Source organism: Musca autumnalis, unplaced genomic scaffold, assembly GCF_047663935.1.
Source record: "Musca autumnalis isolate F117 unplaced genomic scaffold, ASM4766393v1 scaffold_1, whole genome shotgun sequence".
Classification (NCBI taxonomy): domain Eukaryota; kingdom Metazoa; phylum Arthropoda; class Insecta; order Diptera; family Muscidae; genus Musca; species Musca autumnalis.
In genome coordinates this window covers 274194393-274212477 of record NW_027411644.1, presented here as the reverse complement: position 1 = coordinate 274212477, position 18085 = coordinate 274194393, and the positions used below count along the sequence as shown (strand labels likewise).

The window sequence follows — 18085 nt, the reverse complement described above, 5'->3', positions numbered from 1 at the left end:
ACCATCCACAGAAATGCTCAACATTTTTGTTGAAGTGCGTTCGAGGGTCCTTTGGAATTTTTACCGAAGGTACTCCTAGTGTCCCTGTCTACAGCGATAATATGTTTTTCGTGGGCCAGTTCATGTTTCCTGATGTAATGGACTAAACGTCTAAATTATATGGTAACCAACTGAAATGACATGGGTGGGCGCGATGCCTATCGAGAGGAATGTCTAACAAAATAATACCTACTTTCAAAATGGACTATGTCGGTCCATTCCTTTGGGTACCCCCCTCCTCCAAAAAATGTTTAGATTTAATCCAAATCCAAATAAGTGTCTCAATTCACACAGGCTGAGGGTATATCTCTGTCATCAAAGCCTACTGATACTTTTTTACTTGTTAATACTTGAATGGAATTAACCTTATTTTCGTCATTAATTAGCAAAAGTTCATTCATTCCTGCTACAGAAAATACTTTTTGAGAAAAAAGGTCAAATAGTCATAACCCTAGTGTACGTACCGCCGATGAATAACTGTGTCTTTCGTTATATGCTCGATATGATATGATAGCTATTAGAATATGAGCAGATAGCCACATCTCACCATTATGACACATGGCAACCCCTTATTTCCCTCGGAAGATGGCAAAATTCCGATCATCGTCTTCGCAAACAGACCTTCTTCTTTCTTCTTTATTTGCTAATTCGTTTTCAGAATGCTAGCGACCAAATACAATATAAATAGATTTTATTTTAACATACCTCCCGACTTTATAACCACTGAACGCCGTACTTTTCTGAACCATGGACAAGCAGAGAAATTTTGAGAAAGTTGTCCTTTTCCTCAGATACTTCGTGTAGCTGAGAGCAATTTCCGGGACATCATCACTGCTGCAATCGCTACATATCTGTTGGTCGAATACCCGAAATCAGACCAAATTTCCCAGCAGAGGCGACGGGACTAGCATATGAGAGTGATGAACTTCGTTGTACGAACCCTGAACACCCAAGAGTTATAATACGTTTATATATAACCGGATTTAACAAACCCACTGGGTTTCAAATGTTAATTCCATTGCTTATATTTCAAATAAATCCTCATAAAGAAGGTTAACACCGCAAAAGGCTATAATATAAACATGGCCTTACTCTTGTAGTCAACAGACAAGTGGGCGAACATAAGGGGAAAAAGTGGCTAGGACATCTGAAGTAATGCTACATTGGACTACAACATTAAGTTAATTGTGGGACACGAATCCGGGAAATAAGAACGATTGTTATTTTCAATTTTGTAGTACAGATCCGAAGAGGTAGGGCTAAGAGGAGTGTGCTACGCCGTAAAAGAGTCCTTCCAACCAAAATTTATGATGAGGGAAGTTGTAGACTTCTTCCGAATCCCAATCCCACGGGTTCTTTCGTACCGGATTGACCCGGAACCACACAACATCAGCGTTCCGACCAGATGCTGCCACCTCAGTGTACATGTGCTTGTATTTGTTTCGTTTTTCTGTGTTGGGAGCAGCATATCCCGAAATGCCTGCTCCGAATTTCTTTGGTCCGTGCAGGGATAGAGGAAAACACAGGAACAATCTATTTGTACTAAGTTTGTCACATCCGCATCTTCACCCATATCCAACCTTTGGTGATATGCAATAGATGTCAGGAGGGGTTGCTCTGAACTTGTCCACGTGAGGGACTACGACAAGGACTATGTTGCTGCAACCTGCGTGAATACAGTCCCCAGTTAGTTGTCGTCAGTTTACGAAACTCCCATCCTTCTGATGTTCGGCTAGCGGAAAGGACGTTCCGCGACATCATCACACCGCTCGCTATAACCCTGCTGGTCGAATACCCGAAGTAAGACCAAACCTCCCAGCAGAGGCGACGGGATTAGAAAATGAGCGTGATGAGCTTCGTTCAGCCAACCCCAATGACCCCAGAGTCAGGGAGCAGACACCGGAAGTTAACAGGTTAGTCGGCGAACATAAGCGGAACAAGCGGTTAAATCATCTGAAGAGTTGTAACATTGGAGCCGGTATAAGTGAATTGTGGGCAACCGTTAAGTCACTCTCGAACCGTGGAAGGATGGAAGATAGTAAATCAGTCACGTTTGGCGACGTTACGTTGACCGGTCCGAAGAGATGGGCAAGTTATTTCAGTCGTCAATTTGTCGATCACCCCGGGAATGACAGGGCGAAGAGAAGAGTACTACGTCACATTAGCTCTTCCTATCGAGGATGAACTACCTCAATTTACAGTGGCGGATGTTGCGAATGTCAGGGACGCTAAGTCATCCAAGGCGTTGGGCTCTGCTGGAATCTCCATGGTGATGCTAAAACAGCTGGATGTGCCGGGAGTCGAGTATCTCACTAAAGTTCTCAACTTGTCTATAGTTACCCACGTCGTTCCCGAAGTCTTGAAAATGGACAGGGTGGTCCCACTACTGAAGCCCAAGCAATGATGTCGGCAAAGGGGAATTGTACAGACCGATTTCGCGTTTATCGCCCGTAGCAAAGAGCATTGAGGCTTTAGTCCTCCCCTGCGTTAGAAATAGTTATCTAGTTGCCGATCATCAGCATAGATTCCGTAAGCAGCACAGGACGACAACAGCGCTGCTATAACCTGCTATGCGACACCAGTGTAATTTTCAAATGTTAGCTCTACACAGTGGAAGAATATTCAAAACTGCCAGAATGTCGCCCTGAGGACTGCGGCAGGGTGCCAAGTGGATTCAGTTTAAACAAGTTGAAAACTTGTAATATCTTGATGATGTATGCCTATAGAGCCAAGAAACAAATCACCTGCAGGAAAATATGTACTCCATAAATGTTCCCGATCCGCTTCATTCGGTTATATTTGTAAAACATGGATAAACTCATGTAATGTTTCTTCGATTTACATAATAATTGCCATGCATTTGTATATACAGACATACATACATATGAACTTATGCATAATAAAAAAATCATTAAACTCTCCATAATCATATTGTATGTACATATAAACAATCCTGACCTCAGCTAACATAACAATCGACCACATTCTTACACAAAATTTCCGATAATCATAAAATCAACTTCGTTTTCAACAACAATGCTGCCAAAGAAAATTTGATTTAATTATACCGACATTAAGCCAAGTTTAAATTGGTGGTATGCATGTGCTGCTGCATGTTTGATTGAATATCTCCAACCACCTCGCCAACTTTGTTGGGTAAATCAATGAACTCAAAAATCAATATTAACAATGAACGCAATTACAACAAACGCAACAAAATGTTCAACAGGCAACAACGGCTGTTATACACGCAATAATAAATAATTTTTATTGACATGAAATGGTTCAGGTGTTGGACACAAGAACAATTAATACTATAATAAATACAAATGTGTTGGGTGTTACTAGACTAAACATTCATCAGAATTTTATATTCAGAATAAATGATAAAAACACTGGTGCCCACACTCTCAAAACTAAAAATCTGAAATGTGATTCTGCATAGCTGCAGTTTTATTACATCTAATGGCTTGACAAGAAATGCAAAAATGCGAATGGGGGAGCAGAAACAGTTGTAATCACTAGGCTAAACAAAGCGAGAACACCATTTGGTCGACTGCAAGTTGTATGAGAAGCTCATATACATACATATATTCAGGGAAACTAATCTTAAAACAATGGAAAACAACAATGGAAGGAAATTGAGATAGATTGACCACACCACAAGAACATATTTTCATAGCATGGCCCTTAAATGGAATCCCCAATGATCACGAAATCGAGGTCGACGAACAATACCCCAAGTACTAAGGCAAAACATGGCAAGATTCAAAAACAATTTTGTTCATTTTCTGCTGGGTCTATCTATAGTTCTAGGAATGTGGCTTCTTCGATTTGATGTAACCACAGTTCTACTAGAGTTAGTTGAGTAGGTTTGGCAGGGCAGTAGAAAAGGTGTAGTGTGTCGTCCGGGCCTTGCCCTACAGGAATTTAGACGGCTGCACCATTCCCAGCGTAATTGAGTCAAAACTACTGTGGTTTGTCGTGGCAGCTGACGCTCCTCAGTTGCGATAGATGGGGGATGTTCTACGAGGACCGCATTCATAAGATAGTTGTTTATGGCATCAGCGACTGCATTCGAGTGAAAACTATTTAAACCTGCTTGATAGGCGTGTTGCTCTAGAGATTCTCTCTTGTAACGTTAGACCTCTCTTCCTAGATCATGAAGAGTCCTTCTGTCATGCCTTGGTGGTTGGGTGGGGTGGTGTCCTATCCACGATATTATGGTGATTAAGATGGCTCTCACGGTAAGACTCGAGCAAATATTGCAACGAAAGAATGCCATTATATTGCTGTGCCGGAAGATTCTTTGTCTCCTTATGTAGGTAGTCCTCTGAAGGCATGAGGAGGCAATTCTCAGGGCGGTATTCTGACAGGTTTGAATATTTTTTTATCGCGTTGCACTTTGAACCATACTGGAGCCGCATAGCTTACCACAGACCGATCTATCGCGTTATATGTGGTCAACAAGGTGTCGTTATGAGCACCCGAAGTACTGTCTACGAGCTAAGGACTTGGGGACCTTGTTCCTACATCTAAGCTTGTCGCAGATAGTTGTGGCATGTGCGGACGACCCATGTGCTGTGACCCCTAGAATTTTGGGGTAGTGTGTGGGATAGGAATTTGCTACCATCTACCATGACATTCTACTCTGTTCTCACCTCTGCCGTCTATGTTGTGAACAGAGTGGCCGTAGATTTAGTGGCGGATATTTGCATATTTCTTATTGGTAAAATGTGGTATCATCGGTCAAATAGGAGTTCAGCCTTTCACAAATGACAGAAGAGAAGGTACCCGATGCCAAGATCGTACAATCATCTGCATACCTTACGATCTCAATGTCGTCTGAAGTGAGCGGAATACAGGAGAGGTAGAGGTAAAACAGTTCCAGAGATATCACATCAACTTGGGGAACTTCCTGTTACACTCTACGGGCCTTGGACATATTGTTCCTAAATTCCACGTACGAATGTCGTACACATATATAATTGTTTATCCAACGTTTCAAAATTGGCTGGAGGTTGTCTGCTCGATGCCCTCAAACAGGGTGGAGTGCTTGATAGTATCAAAGGCTTTTGATAAGTCAAGCGCCACCATCACTGTTCTGTCACACGGCTTGCTTTGGTTGAGTCGTAGACAAATCTGTGTGGAGATGGCGTGCAGCGTTGTTGTCGTACTGTGCTACTTACGGAACACATGCTGATGATCGGCAACTGGATAGCCATTTCTAACGCTAGGGAGGACTAAAGCCTCAAGGGCCTTTGCTACGGGCGACAGAAGCGAATTTGGTCTCTACGTTTCACTGTTGGTGGCATCCTTATTCGGCTTCAGTAGCGGGACCACCCTGTTAATTTTCCAGAATTCGGGAACGATGTGTGTGGCTATCGATAGGTTGAGAACTTTAGGGAAATACACGACTCCTGGCAAATCCAGCTGTTTCAGTATTATCGTAAAAATGCCATCTGAGCCCAACGCTTTGGATGACAAACCCCCTGTTTTTGTAAAAAATTTTATTCTTCTCACACGAATTGTCCAAATTTTTAGATCGATTTCCACGCTTTAGCGCAAATTCTTAACGATATATGGAACGGGTATACGAAGAATTAGGTATGTATGTATGTCTTCTGGGTGCTGAGCTATGGATGCCTAAATTATTACGAATATAGACGAACCAACAAAAATAAGTCACAAAAACAGGGGGTAAGTGTTCCTGATGACATTCGCAACATCATCCATTGTAAATTGAGGTAGTTCATCCCCGATAGGATGAGATCTAATGTAGCGGAGTACTCTTCTCTTCGCCCTGTTACTCCCGGGGTTCTCGACGAATTGTCGACTGAGTCAGCCTTACGCCTCGAAATGTGATTGAGATTATGTCTTCCTTCTGACTAGGGTTCGGGAGTGACTTAACCGTTATCCACAATTCACTTATTCCGGCTCCAATGTTGCAACCCTTTAGATGATTTAACCACTTGCTCCGCCTATGCTCACCAACCAACCTGTTAACTTCCAGTGTCAGCTCCCTGACCCTGGGGCACTGGAATTGGCACGACGAAGCTCATCACGCTCATTTGTTAATCCCGTTGCCTCTGCTGGGAAGTTTTGTCTCACTTCGGTTATTCGACCAGCAGGTATGTATATGGTGAGCGGCTGCAGCAGAGATGTGGTCTCGGAGCGTCCGTTCTGCTACCCGAACATCAGATGAGTTCGAACTCTCTGAACCTCGGTCAATTAGCTTTGATGAAAGTGCGGCGTTCATAGGTGAATAAATGGGGCGGTCTGCTGATGGAGACAATTATGGGGAGATGGTTTGATCCAAGAGAGGTTGCCAGGTGACGTCATTAGTCAGATCATGTGACACGATGGTTATGTCTGGCAAACTGTGACACTCTAAGCAAATTCTGGTAGGGGCGTCCTCATTAACCCTGCAAAACGTTGAGCTATATATTTGCTCAGTCAGCGCTATACCCCTCTGCTCTGGTCTGAGGACCGAATGCCACAATTCATCACGAGCATTAAAGTCCCCCAATTCCAGACGGTTATGACCTTTCAAAAGCGGGCCAATGTTGGGCCTATAAGCTAGAGTACAGCTATTTATCAATTCTACCTCGGCAGTTCCGCACCTGACTGATATCCCCATACATTCCATGTACGGGTCATTAGAGCCCGGTTCAAGTGGAATTGGTCTGCCCTGTTCCATTTTTTGCTGCAGTTGTTATTGAGCTTGGTTTCTTGTACCGTCGCGACCATGATATTCTTGCGACTCATGAAATTCACTATTTCCTCCATCTTACCTCAGAGCCCATTGCAATTAAATTGCAAAAAAGTTGAATTTTCAGGAATTGGAACAAAAACGGCTGGTGCTAAGTGCTACGTGTGTGGTTGCTGTTGGGGGACTGTGGGGGAGTCGCGTAATCTGATGGCGACGACGACTCACTGGGGACTGTGTTCGTAGTCCCTCGCTCGCATGGAAAAGTCCACAACAACCCACTCCTGACATCTATTGCATCTCACCGAAGCTTGGATTTTGGTGAAGATGCGGAAGTGACAAACTGAGCACAAATATATTGGTCCTGGGTTCTCCTTCGTACCGGTACGGTCAAAAAAAAAAATCCGGAACACATTGCAGGATATGCTGCTCCCAGCACAGAAAAAGGATACAAATACAAACATAGGAACACTGAGGTGGCACGGAACACGGATGTTGTTTGGTTCCAGGTCAATCCGGTATCGAACAACCCGCCGCCAACACCACGGCGGTGCAAAGACAATGGCAACTAATGGTGTAAGATGACGATGCTTTGGAAGTCCTATCCCCTAAAGGGACTACAATGACTATCTAGACTACAATGATTATCTCTATACAAATGTTTAAACTATCTTTGTGGAAGGTGCCCGAAATAGAGGAGTGTAATAGTCCATTACAAAGTTTGGACACAGCCAGACATCGTGCCAACAGTCAGTCACACAGACTTACTGCAAGCTAGTTTGCCTTAAAGTTGCCCTAAAATGATGATTGATCTTGTGGAGAGTTACAAATTTCGTATTTACTTCAGAAGATTTATGTACATATATACAGTATATTTAAATAGGCTGATGTCTTTGAATGTGATACTAATCTATTACTTAACAGTTTTGAATATTTGAAAACTCAATCTTCAATTAAGAGAGAAGAAAATTAAAGACTTGCAATGCATAAGGTTGCCCAGGTTATATGGACGTAATTACAGCAGCAACAAATATCGTTACAACAACAAGAACTGTAATAGCAACAACACTTATTACAACAACAGTGTAACAATTGTTTGAAAACAAAACTGGTTAATATCATGCAACTGAGTTGTTGTTGTCTGCAAAACTAACTGAATATTTTATATGGCCACTGGCTATAGGTGTGTTTGATGATGGTCGATGGCTCCGTTTGAACAAACGGTTTCTGCGATGCGGTAAGTGGGATCGGTATAATAAGGCAACAACACAGACCAAATAAAAAAAACAGTAATATAAAACAAAAACACCTTCAAATGGTTAAACAGAAACTCTAATGAATTGGTAATTTTTTTACACAATTCATTAAGAGCTTCTAATGAGGAGGTACAGTGGTATGAGAGGGAATTTTGATTATAGATAGTCAAAACTGTAACTACTCCCCTCTCAAAGAGTGGAGTCTGATTATATTTTATTTCAATAATATGGGTCTCCTTCTTATCGCCGAGTCCAAACGGTGTAATGAACTTAACACGCCACTATTAATAAGTAAATTTCACATGGATAAAATACTGAATAAAATACCCGACATTAGGCTGAGGGATTTAACCTCCTCCTAACCCTAAAAAGGTGATGTTATATTCTTGGTGTTGTACCCTTACCCTTAAACGATAGCGTAACATTTATATGTTTCCTAGTTTCTATAAACCCTTCAATATTGTTCAAAAATTCTCCTCTGTAATAGTCAAAAATAAAATTAACCTCTTCCAAATTCCATTGTATTTGCGTAATTACGTTTTAATAGATGTTAACAACTTTATTTATCGTAAATTGCCAATACTGACCTTCAATTCACCGCAACCTTTCAGCAATCCCTCCTCAATGGATTTGATTTTATTTGCTGATAAATCCAATAATTTCAAATTGTTCAATGGATGAAATTCCGCCGTTGAAAATATCGGATTTAAACTATCACCCAACAAATTGTTGGACAAACGTAGCACCGTCAAGGTGTCTTTAATACCTTCGAAGGCTTTTTCGGGTATGCGACGTATCAGATTATTCGATAAATCCAATTCTTCAATGGGTAAATTTAAATTGCCAAAGTGCTGTAAAAAATAAAAAGGAAAAATTTACGATGTTTAAATAAATTAAATTAAAACAATTTATAATTTCAAATATTTATAAATATATAGAAATGAAATTATAAAAGAATAAGTTAAAAGTGTAAGTTGATTTCTACGACAGATATGTATTCTGAGCTTATAAAAAATTAAAGAAAAAAACAAGTAAAACATTTAATACCCCAAATGAAGACAAGATACCAAAATTGAGCCATTTCGGTGGAATATTGAGGCCTAACCTTCAAAATACTAGAAATAGGGAGGCACCGTTCTATGGGGGCTATTAGCCCGCTTTTGGAAGGTCATAAACGGCGGTCTTTAATGTTCATTATGAGTCGTGATATTCGGTCCTCGAAAACGACCAGAGGGGTATAGCACAGGCTGAGCAGATAGATAGCTCTACGTTTTGTACGGTCAGAATATGCGGAGAGAGTCACAGTTCGTCAGACATAACCATCGTGTCACTTGGCCTGACAAATGACGTCTTCTAACAATCCGTCATTTCTCTTGGGTCAGACCATACCCCCATATTTGTCTCCATCAGCTGACCAACCGATTTCATCACCTCTGGACGCCGCACTTTCATCAATCATGGGAAAGCTAATTGGCCGAGATTCACGGAGTTCACTTCACCCCTTCAGAGATCTGCACAATCCTTCTGATGTTCGGGTAGCAGAAAGAACGTTCCGAGACATAATAAGTACTGAAGCCGCTCGCCGTATACCCGAATTGAGATCAAATGAATTAGCGACGGAATTAGCAGAGTCAGGGAGCTGACACTGGAAGTTAACAGGTTGGTTCGTCGGTGAGTATATGCGGAAGAAGTGTTCAAATTGTCTGAGGAGTTGCAACATCGTAGCCGGAATAAGTGAATTGTGGGCAACAGCTAAGTCACTCTCGAACCCTAGAAAGTTGGAAAACCGGACCTCAGTCACGTTTGGCGACGTTACGCTGACTGATCCGAAGAGGAGTGCAAGTTATTTCAGTCGATAGTCTGTCGAGCACCCTGGGAGTGACTGGGCGAATAGAAGAGTCGCATTATATATCTTCTTGCTGAGGATGAGCCACCACAATGGATGATGTTATGAATGTCATCAGAAACACTGAGTCATTCAAAGCGTTGGGCCCAGATGGAATTTCTGTGTTAATGCTGAAACAGCTGGATGTGCCGGGAGTCGTGTATCTCAGTCAAAGTCTCAAAGTTCTCAACTTATTGATAGCCACCCACATCGTACTTGAAGTCTAGAAAATGGGCAGAGTGCTCCCGCTTCTGAAGTCGACCGATTACGCTTTTGTCGCCCGTAGCAAAGAACCTTGAGGATTGGGTACTCCCCAGCGTTAGAATTACTATCCAGCTGCCGATCATGATGATGATCCTACGTAGCACATCACGTCAACCGCGCTGCACGCCATCTCCACACATATTAGTCTAGGACTCAACCAGGGGAAGCCGTGTGATAGAACAGTGATGGTGTAGCTCGACTTATCAAAAACATTTGATACTGCCAAGCTCTCCACTCTGCTTGAGGGCATCAAGCAGACAACGCTACGGCCAAGTTTGAAACGTTGGATAATCAATTATATGTGTGGATTAGAGATAGGTAAGTCGACTTTCGATTAATCGAGTTTTGCAGTCAAATTTCTAAAAATCGTAGTCGACTTTTGTCTGGAGTGAAAATCGTGTAATCGATTATAATGTGATCGATTTTCGAGTTTGCTGATAGATTGTTGACTTGGCGGCGTTACAGTTTCAAAGAAAACTCGAATATCGACATGTTTAGTTTTAGACCAAAATCGAAAAGTCGAAAAATCAATTATTGCTTTCCATTACCTATCCCTAGTGTAGACGCCAGTCGTACCTGGAATTTTGGAACATGAAGACTAAGCCATGTACGAGGGCGGTTCGGAAACTTCTTATGAACTTCAATGAAAGAGAACAGTTAGTTTTTCAAAAATATTTTTATTTTTCAATATAATCTCCTGAAACTTCAATACACTTAGTCTAACGCTTTTCTAGCAATTCTATCCCTTGATTAAAATAGTTTTCCTCAAGGTCTTCAAAATAGTGGTTTACAACTGTAATTGCATCTTCATTTGAGGTAAAACGCTTGCCAGCAAGGAATTTTTTTAGATTTGGGAACAAGTAAAAGTCACTTGGAGCTAAATCAGGAGAATAAGGTGGGTGGTCAAGCAACTCGTTCTTTAATTCGTTGATTTTAGCCATTGTTAAAACACTCTTGTGCGCTGGTGCGTTGTCTTGATGAAAAATTATTTTTTTGTGTTGTAAGCCAGGACGTTTTTCTCGAATTTGTACATTTAATTGATCCAAAAGGTTGCAATAGTACTCTGAATTTATTGTTTTACCCTTTTGCAGATAGTCAATCAATAAAATACCTTTGAAGTCCCAAAAAACCGTTGCCATAACCTTACCAGCCGATTGAATTGTTTTTGCCTTCTTTGGGGCACTTCCTCCAGCTTCAGTCCATTGTTTGGATTGTTCTTCTGTCTCTGGAGTATAGTGGTGGATCCATGTCTCATCAACAGTTATGAAACGACGCTTAAAATCCATTTTATTTCGCTTAAGACGATCCAAACAAGCTTGAGAAATGTTCATTCTTATGCGTTTTTGATCGACTGTTAACAAATGCGGCACCCATCTTGCAGAAAGCTTTTTCATCTGTAGTTCTTCATGCAAAATTAAATGGACTCGATCATTTGAGATGCCCATGATATTAGCAATTTCACGCACTTTTATTCGTCGATCATTTAATACCATATCATGCACTTTGGCTACAATTTCTGTTGTTGTTGCTGTTTTTGGACGTCCACTACGTGGTTCATCTTCAATGCTTGTACGACCACGTTTAAATTCAACAACCCAATTTTTTACCTAACACATTCACCATATCATTATGAATTTCTTGTCCCGATAAACCTTTTTTATGTAAATATTTAATGACAGCACGCATTTCTAATTTTTCCATAGTAAAAAAATTGCGGATGCGTCTTTTTTGAACACCTGTTTCTATATGAAGGAGTTGCCAGATCGAAACAAAATTTAACATAACAGAGATGGAAGTTTCCAAAACACTTAACTTTTTTCTGTTTATACCGCGCTTTTTGTGCTAGGCTAAGAAGTTTCATAACTGCCCTCGTAAAAAGGGTCCCTTGAAGGCCCTTCAGCTTTATTAGTGCCGTGTAAAGCCCAAAAAAGTAATTTTTTATGATTTTTTTCCAAGAAAACTAGAAACTTTTTTTGGAGTTTTTTTTCATCTGAAAGGCAACATCTTAAACTAGTGCCTGATTTTTTTGTGGATAAAAAATATGCGGTTTTGTGGCAAATGACCGTCCACAAAACCTTTTTTTTGTAAAAGCGTTTTGCGTTTTTTTATGTTAAAAATTCTCTTCAGACTAGTCAATAAAATAGAGAAATGTATAACCACAGCCACGACCTTCAAAATACCGAAAATCGGGGGTACCGTTCTATGGGGGCTATATGAAGACGTGGACCTATAGCGAAAAATTTCAGATGGATTGTTTTGTACCCCCAAGGAAGACTAAATACCAAATTTCAGCAATTTCGGAGGGACATTGAGGCCACAACCATCAAAATACCGGAAATCGGGGGTACCGTTGTATGGGGGATATAAGAAGACGTAGACCTATACCGACAAATTTCAGATGGATTGTTTTATACACTCAGAGAAGACTTAATACCAAATTTCAGCCATTTCGGAGGGATATTGAGGCCACAATCATAAAAATACCGGAAAACGGGAGGTACCGTTGTATGGGGGCTATATGAAGACGTGCATCTATACCGACAAATTTCAGAGGGATTGTTTTATACCCTCAAGGAAAACTTAATACCAAATTTCAGTTATTTCGGAGTGATATTGAGGCCTCAAACTTCAGAATAGGAAAATCGGGGGGTACCGTTCTATGGGCCACGACCTTCAAAATACCGAAAATCGGGGGTACCGTTCTATGGGGGCTATATGAAGACGTGGACCTATAGCGACAAATTTCAGTTGGATTGTTTTGTACCCCCAAGGAAGACTTAATACCAAATTTCAGCCATTCAGCATTTGCGTAGGATTGCGCTGTCTACTAATTACGAAGAAGATTGTAGAAAATTGCTATGTTTCATGAACATCGCCAAAACAACAACAAAAAAATTGCGGATGCGTCTTTTTTGAACACCTGTTTCTATATGAACGAGTTGCCAGATCGAAACAAAATTTAACATGTGTTCATAACAGAGATGGAAGTTTCCAAAACACTTAACCTTTTTCTGTTTATACCGCGCTTTTTGTGCTATGCTAAGAAGTTTCCGAACTGCCCTCGTAGAATGAAATAGGATGTTACTAAAAGTGGGGTGATATCTCCGAAATTGTTTAACCTCTACCTCTCGTTTATGAAAGGCTGAACTCCTATTTGATCTATCTTACAACCTTTTTCCCCTATATCTACGGCCACTCTCTTCACCACATGCACGGCAGAAGTGAGAACAGAGTTGAATGTCATGGTCGATGGTAGCAGAATTCCGACCACAAACTACCCAAAATTCTAGAGGTCACATTCGACAGTATGCTAATTGCATGCTTTCGTTGCTGTACTTGCTCGGGTGTACCGTGAGAGCCATCCCAATCACCATATGGTGGATAGGACCCCCCACCCATGTTAGGAGGTATCTTCATGATCTAGAAACAGAGGTACAACGTTACAAGTGATAACCTTTGGATTAACAAGCTTATAAAGCAGGTTTAAATAGCATTCACACGGATGCAGTCGCTGATGCCATAAACAATGTGAAAGCGTCGCTCGGGGAACATACCCCATCTATCACAGCCGAGGAGCGTCAGCTATCACGACAAACCAGAGTAGTTTAGGCTCAATTAAGATCGTGATGGCGATGGCACCGTGCAATACTTCTGCCCATGAGGCACAGGCCAACACAACAGATTGCACATTTTCAACTGCCCTGTCAATCCTATTCAACTAACTCCAATCGATCTGTGGTTACATCCCAATACAAATACTAATACTAATACTAATACTAATACTAATACTAATACTAATACTAATACTAATACTAATACTAATACTAATACTAATACTAATACTAATACTAATACTAATACTAATACTAATACTAATACTAATACTAATACTAATACTAATACTAATACTAATACTAATACTAATACTAATACTAATACTAATACTAATACTAATACTAATACTAATACTAATACTAATACTAATACTAATACTAATACTAATACTAATACTAATACTAATACTAATACTAATACTAATACTAATACTAATACTAATACTAATACTAATACTAATACTAATACTAATACTAATACTAATACTAATACTAATACTAATACTAATACTAATACTAATACTAATACTAATACTAATACTAATACTAATACTAATACTAATACTAATACTAATACTAATACTAATACTAATACTAATACTAATACTAATACTAATACTAATACTAATACTAATACTAATACTAATACTAATACTAATACTAATACTAATACTAATACTAATACTAATACTAATACTAATACTAATACTAATACTAATACTAATACTAATACTAATACTAATACTAATACTAATACTAATACTAATACTAATACTAATACTAATACTAATACTAATACTAATACTAATACTAATACTAATACTAATACTAATACTAATACTAATACTAATACTAATACTAATACTAATACTAATACTAATACTAATACTAATACTAATACTAATACTAATACTAATACTAATACTAATACTAATACTAATACTAATACTAATACTAATACTAATACTAATACTAATACTAATACTAATACTAATACTAATACTAATACTAATACTAATACTAATACTAATACTAATACTAATACTAATACTAATACTAATACTAATACTAATACTAATACTAATACTAATACTAATACTAATACTAATACTAATACTAATACTAATACTAATACTAATACTAATACTAATACTAATACTAATACTAATACTAATACTAATACTAATACTAATACTAATACTAATACTAATACTAATACTAATACTAATACTAATACTAATACTAATACTAATACTAATACTAATACTAATACTAATACTAATACTAATACTAATACTAATACTAATACTAATACTAATACTAATACTAATACTAATACTAATACTAATACTAATACTAATACTAATACTAATACTAATACTAATACTAATACTAATACTAATACTAATACTAATACTAATACTAATACTAATACTAATACTAATACTAATACTAATACTAATACTAATACTAATACTAATACTAATACTAATACTAATACTAATACTAATACTAATACTAATACTAATACTAATACTAATACTAATACTAATACTAATACTAATACTAATACTAATACTAATACTAATACTAATACTAATACTAATACTAATACTAATACTAATACTAATACTAATACTAATACTAATACTAATACTAATACTAATACTAATACTAATACTAATACTAATACTAATACTAATACTAATACTAATACTAATACTAATACTAATACTAATACTAATACTAATACTAATACTAATACTAATACTAATACTAATACTAATACTAATACTAATACTAATACTAATACTAATACTAATACTAATACTAATACTAATACTAATACTAATACTAATACTAATACTAATACTAATACTAATACTAATACTAATACTAATACTAATACTAATACTAATACTAATACTAATACTAATACTAATACTAATACTAATACTAATACTAATACTAATACTAATACTAATACTAATACTAATACTAATACTAATACTAATACTAATACTAATACTAATACTAATACTAATACTAATACTAATACTAATACTAATACTAATACTAATATTTGTTCAAAAAAATAGACTAAGTTCCAAGATGATCTATCCGGACAACTCCTGCGGGTACATCCCTCACCAAATTTCAAAACTTTTGTTAATTGCACTTCGAGATCACTTCGAAGATATTTTTGATATATTTGTGGCCCTGATTACAACGATATGAGATTTTCAGTTGGATAATGACCCGGATACTCTAAAAGCCTACGGCACAGATGTAGCCAGGAGAGGACCGTATAAAGCTGATGTTGTTATGAGTTTTGCAGTACCTCTGGAATATAATTCATATTTGTTGTAGAACTTTAAATTAGTCCTAGTCCTGTTTGATGTTGAATAATGCTATTACCCGCCCACATTTTAATATAACGCCCATAGAGCAGTTCCGCACGATACAATCAAAATTGGGATTTAGTCTTCCACAGATATAGATAAACGTTTTGTTAGAGTATTTTGAAGTGGTTACCCACAATATCCAATATAAATGACTAAAATTTGGGATTTGACCTCCTTATATCTAAAGACCTCCTTGGTTTTAAACTTACAATTCATTCGGAAAATGATTTCGTACTTTCGAGAACCCAATATGTCATCTACAACGCATTTGGATCCACATGTATTATAACAGTTCAATAAAAATGTTCATGTTGGTCTCTACTTAATTTAGGCTATGCCGTTTGTTTAATGCGTTTCATTGAGCTTGTCCCCAATTTGTTTAGAGGGACGGAAGCTATGATCGGATTATAACCAATTATACAGAATTCAATTATGTAGATATTAGCTTTTTTATATTATTTTTGTTTAATCTTTCATTCAATTCATATGGGGTATGTGTCTTAAGTCGTTCGTTTTCTAAAGTCATTACAAAGAAAGTTGCCAGCTTCTGATAATCTTTGACATTAACAAACAAAAAGTCCGTCTTAATTACTTAAGAGATTAATAAAAAAACATTATTTAAGATTGAGCAGACATTGACATACATTCCGACATACCGCAAAGTAATTACGTATATACATATTTTCATATGTTTGGTTGTGATGGGTAGCGAGGTAGGTAACACTTGTTAAGTGTGTTAATATTCTTAGTTATTTGTTCAACAGATCTGAGTTAATTTCTTCAAAAGTTTTCACTTTCATGAGAGGCTGGCTGGCTGTACCTATGTGAGTTTGAGTGTGTGTGTTTGTGTCGGAGTTTGAATCCGAGTGAAAGTGTTGTTCAGTAAGAAATTTACTTTCATTCATATTTTTATTTTTTCTTCTTTCTTCTCTTCTACATTTCAGACACAGTTTTAAGCATCACAATAACACACACAACTTGGTATAGGTAGATACATATCTACAAAACAAAATCGTTAACTTTAAAGTACTTGTTTTGTTTATTTTTGTTATTGTTGTTGTTGTTTTTTAATTTTTCGTTGAAACCCATTGAATTTATGCGCATCACTGGTACTCTGTGGCTAGTTTCGTATCATTGCCTTGATGATGATAACAAAACGAACTCCACTCCGGCATATGAAACAAATAAAAATGTCTGTCAGCTGTAAAACAAAATCCTAAGTGACGTGATCAAGTGAGTGACTAACCATGACTTCAAGTAAAAGTTTATTACTGTGACGTAGTTTCTGCGCTTGGCTTGAATATTTTGTGGTTCTTGTTGATGTTTTTATTTTAAATGGATGCAGCAGCAGAAATGGAGCTACAGCATTTGTGGGCCATAATTATCTTAGCAAAGGTTTTTTCGTGTCTACCTACAATTTATAACTTAATTAATTTAGATTTTTGTTTCACTTTTAATTTCATTAAAAACTCCCCAACCATCAAAAAAAGTGTTGACAACAATGCCAAGGGAAAATAGTGTCTTAATGTTTTTGGTTTATTAAGAAAAAATTATGTTTGGAAATAATCTTTTTAAGATCTTGGAGATTTTTTTGTCTTTTGTTTATTTTAATTTTAATGAAATTAAATTTGTAATGCACACTGAATGCAACAATGACTGTCAGCATGGCCATAATGTTTGAGGTCGTGTTGCTTTTATTGGTTTTGGTGTCTCCAATTGGTACTGTGCTTGCTTGGTGTTGGTGCTATTCAAATAACCTTGACTTTATTCGAAGTTTGCCAGCCAGCGCATGGTTGTGCATTGTTAATGTTTCTATCTGCGGATGCCAATTGTTGCCGGTTAATAGCACCAAAACTTTGTACATGAATTGCTTGACAGCTAACAGTGTATTTTATAATGTCTAAGGGGATTGT

The 18085-nt window shown here is 37.6% G+C and overlaps 1 protein-coding gene across 2 annotated transcripts in view; it reads right to left on the bottom strand.

The window, feature by feature from the left end:
* Nucleotides 1–18085, bottom strand: part of LOC141389549 (uncharacterized) — a 75343-nt gene that overhangs the window by 18701 nt on the left and 38557 nt on the right. For both annotated transcript variants that reach the window (XM_073961188.1, XM_073961187.1), the window contains exon 5: nt 8592–8855. In XM_073961188.1, coding sequence (XP_073817289.1) covers nt 8592–8855 — 264 coding nt within the window. The remainder of the gene's footprint in view (nt 1–8591; nt 8856–18085) is intronic.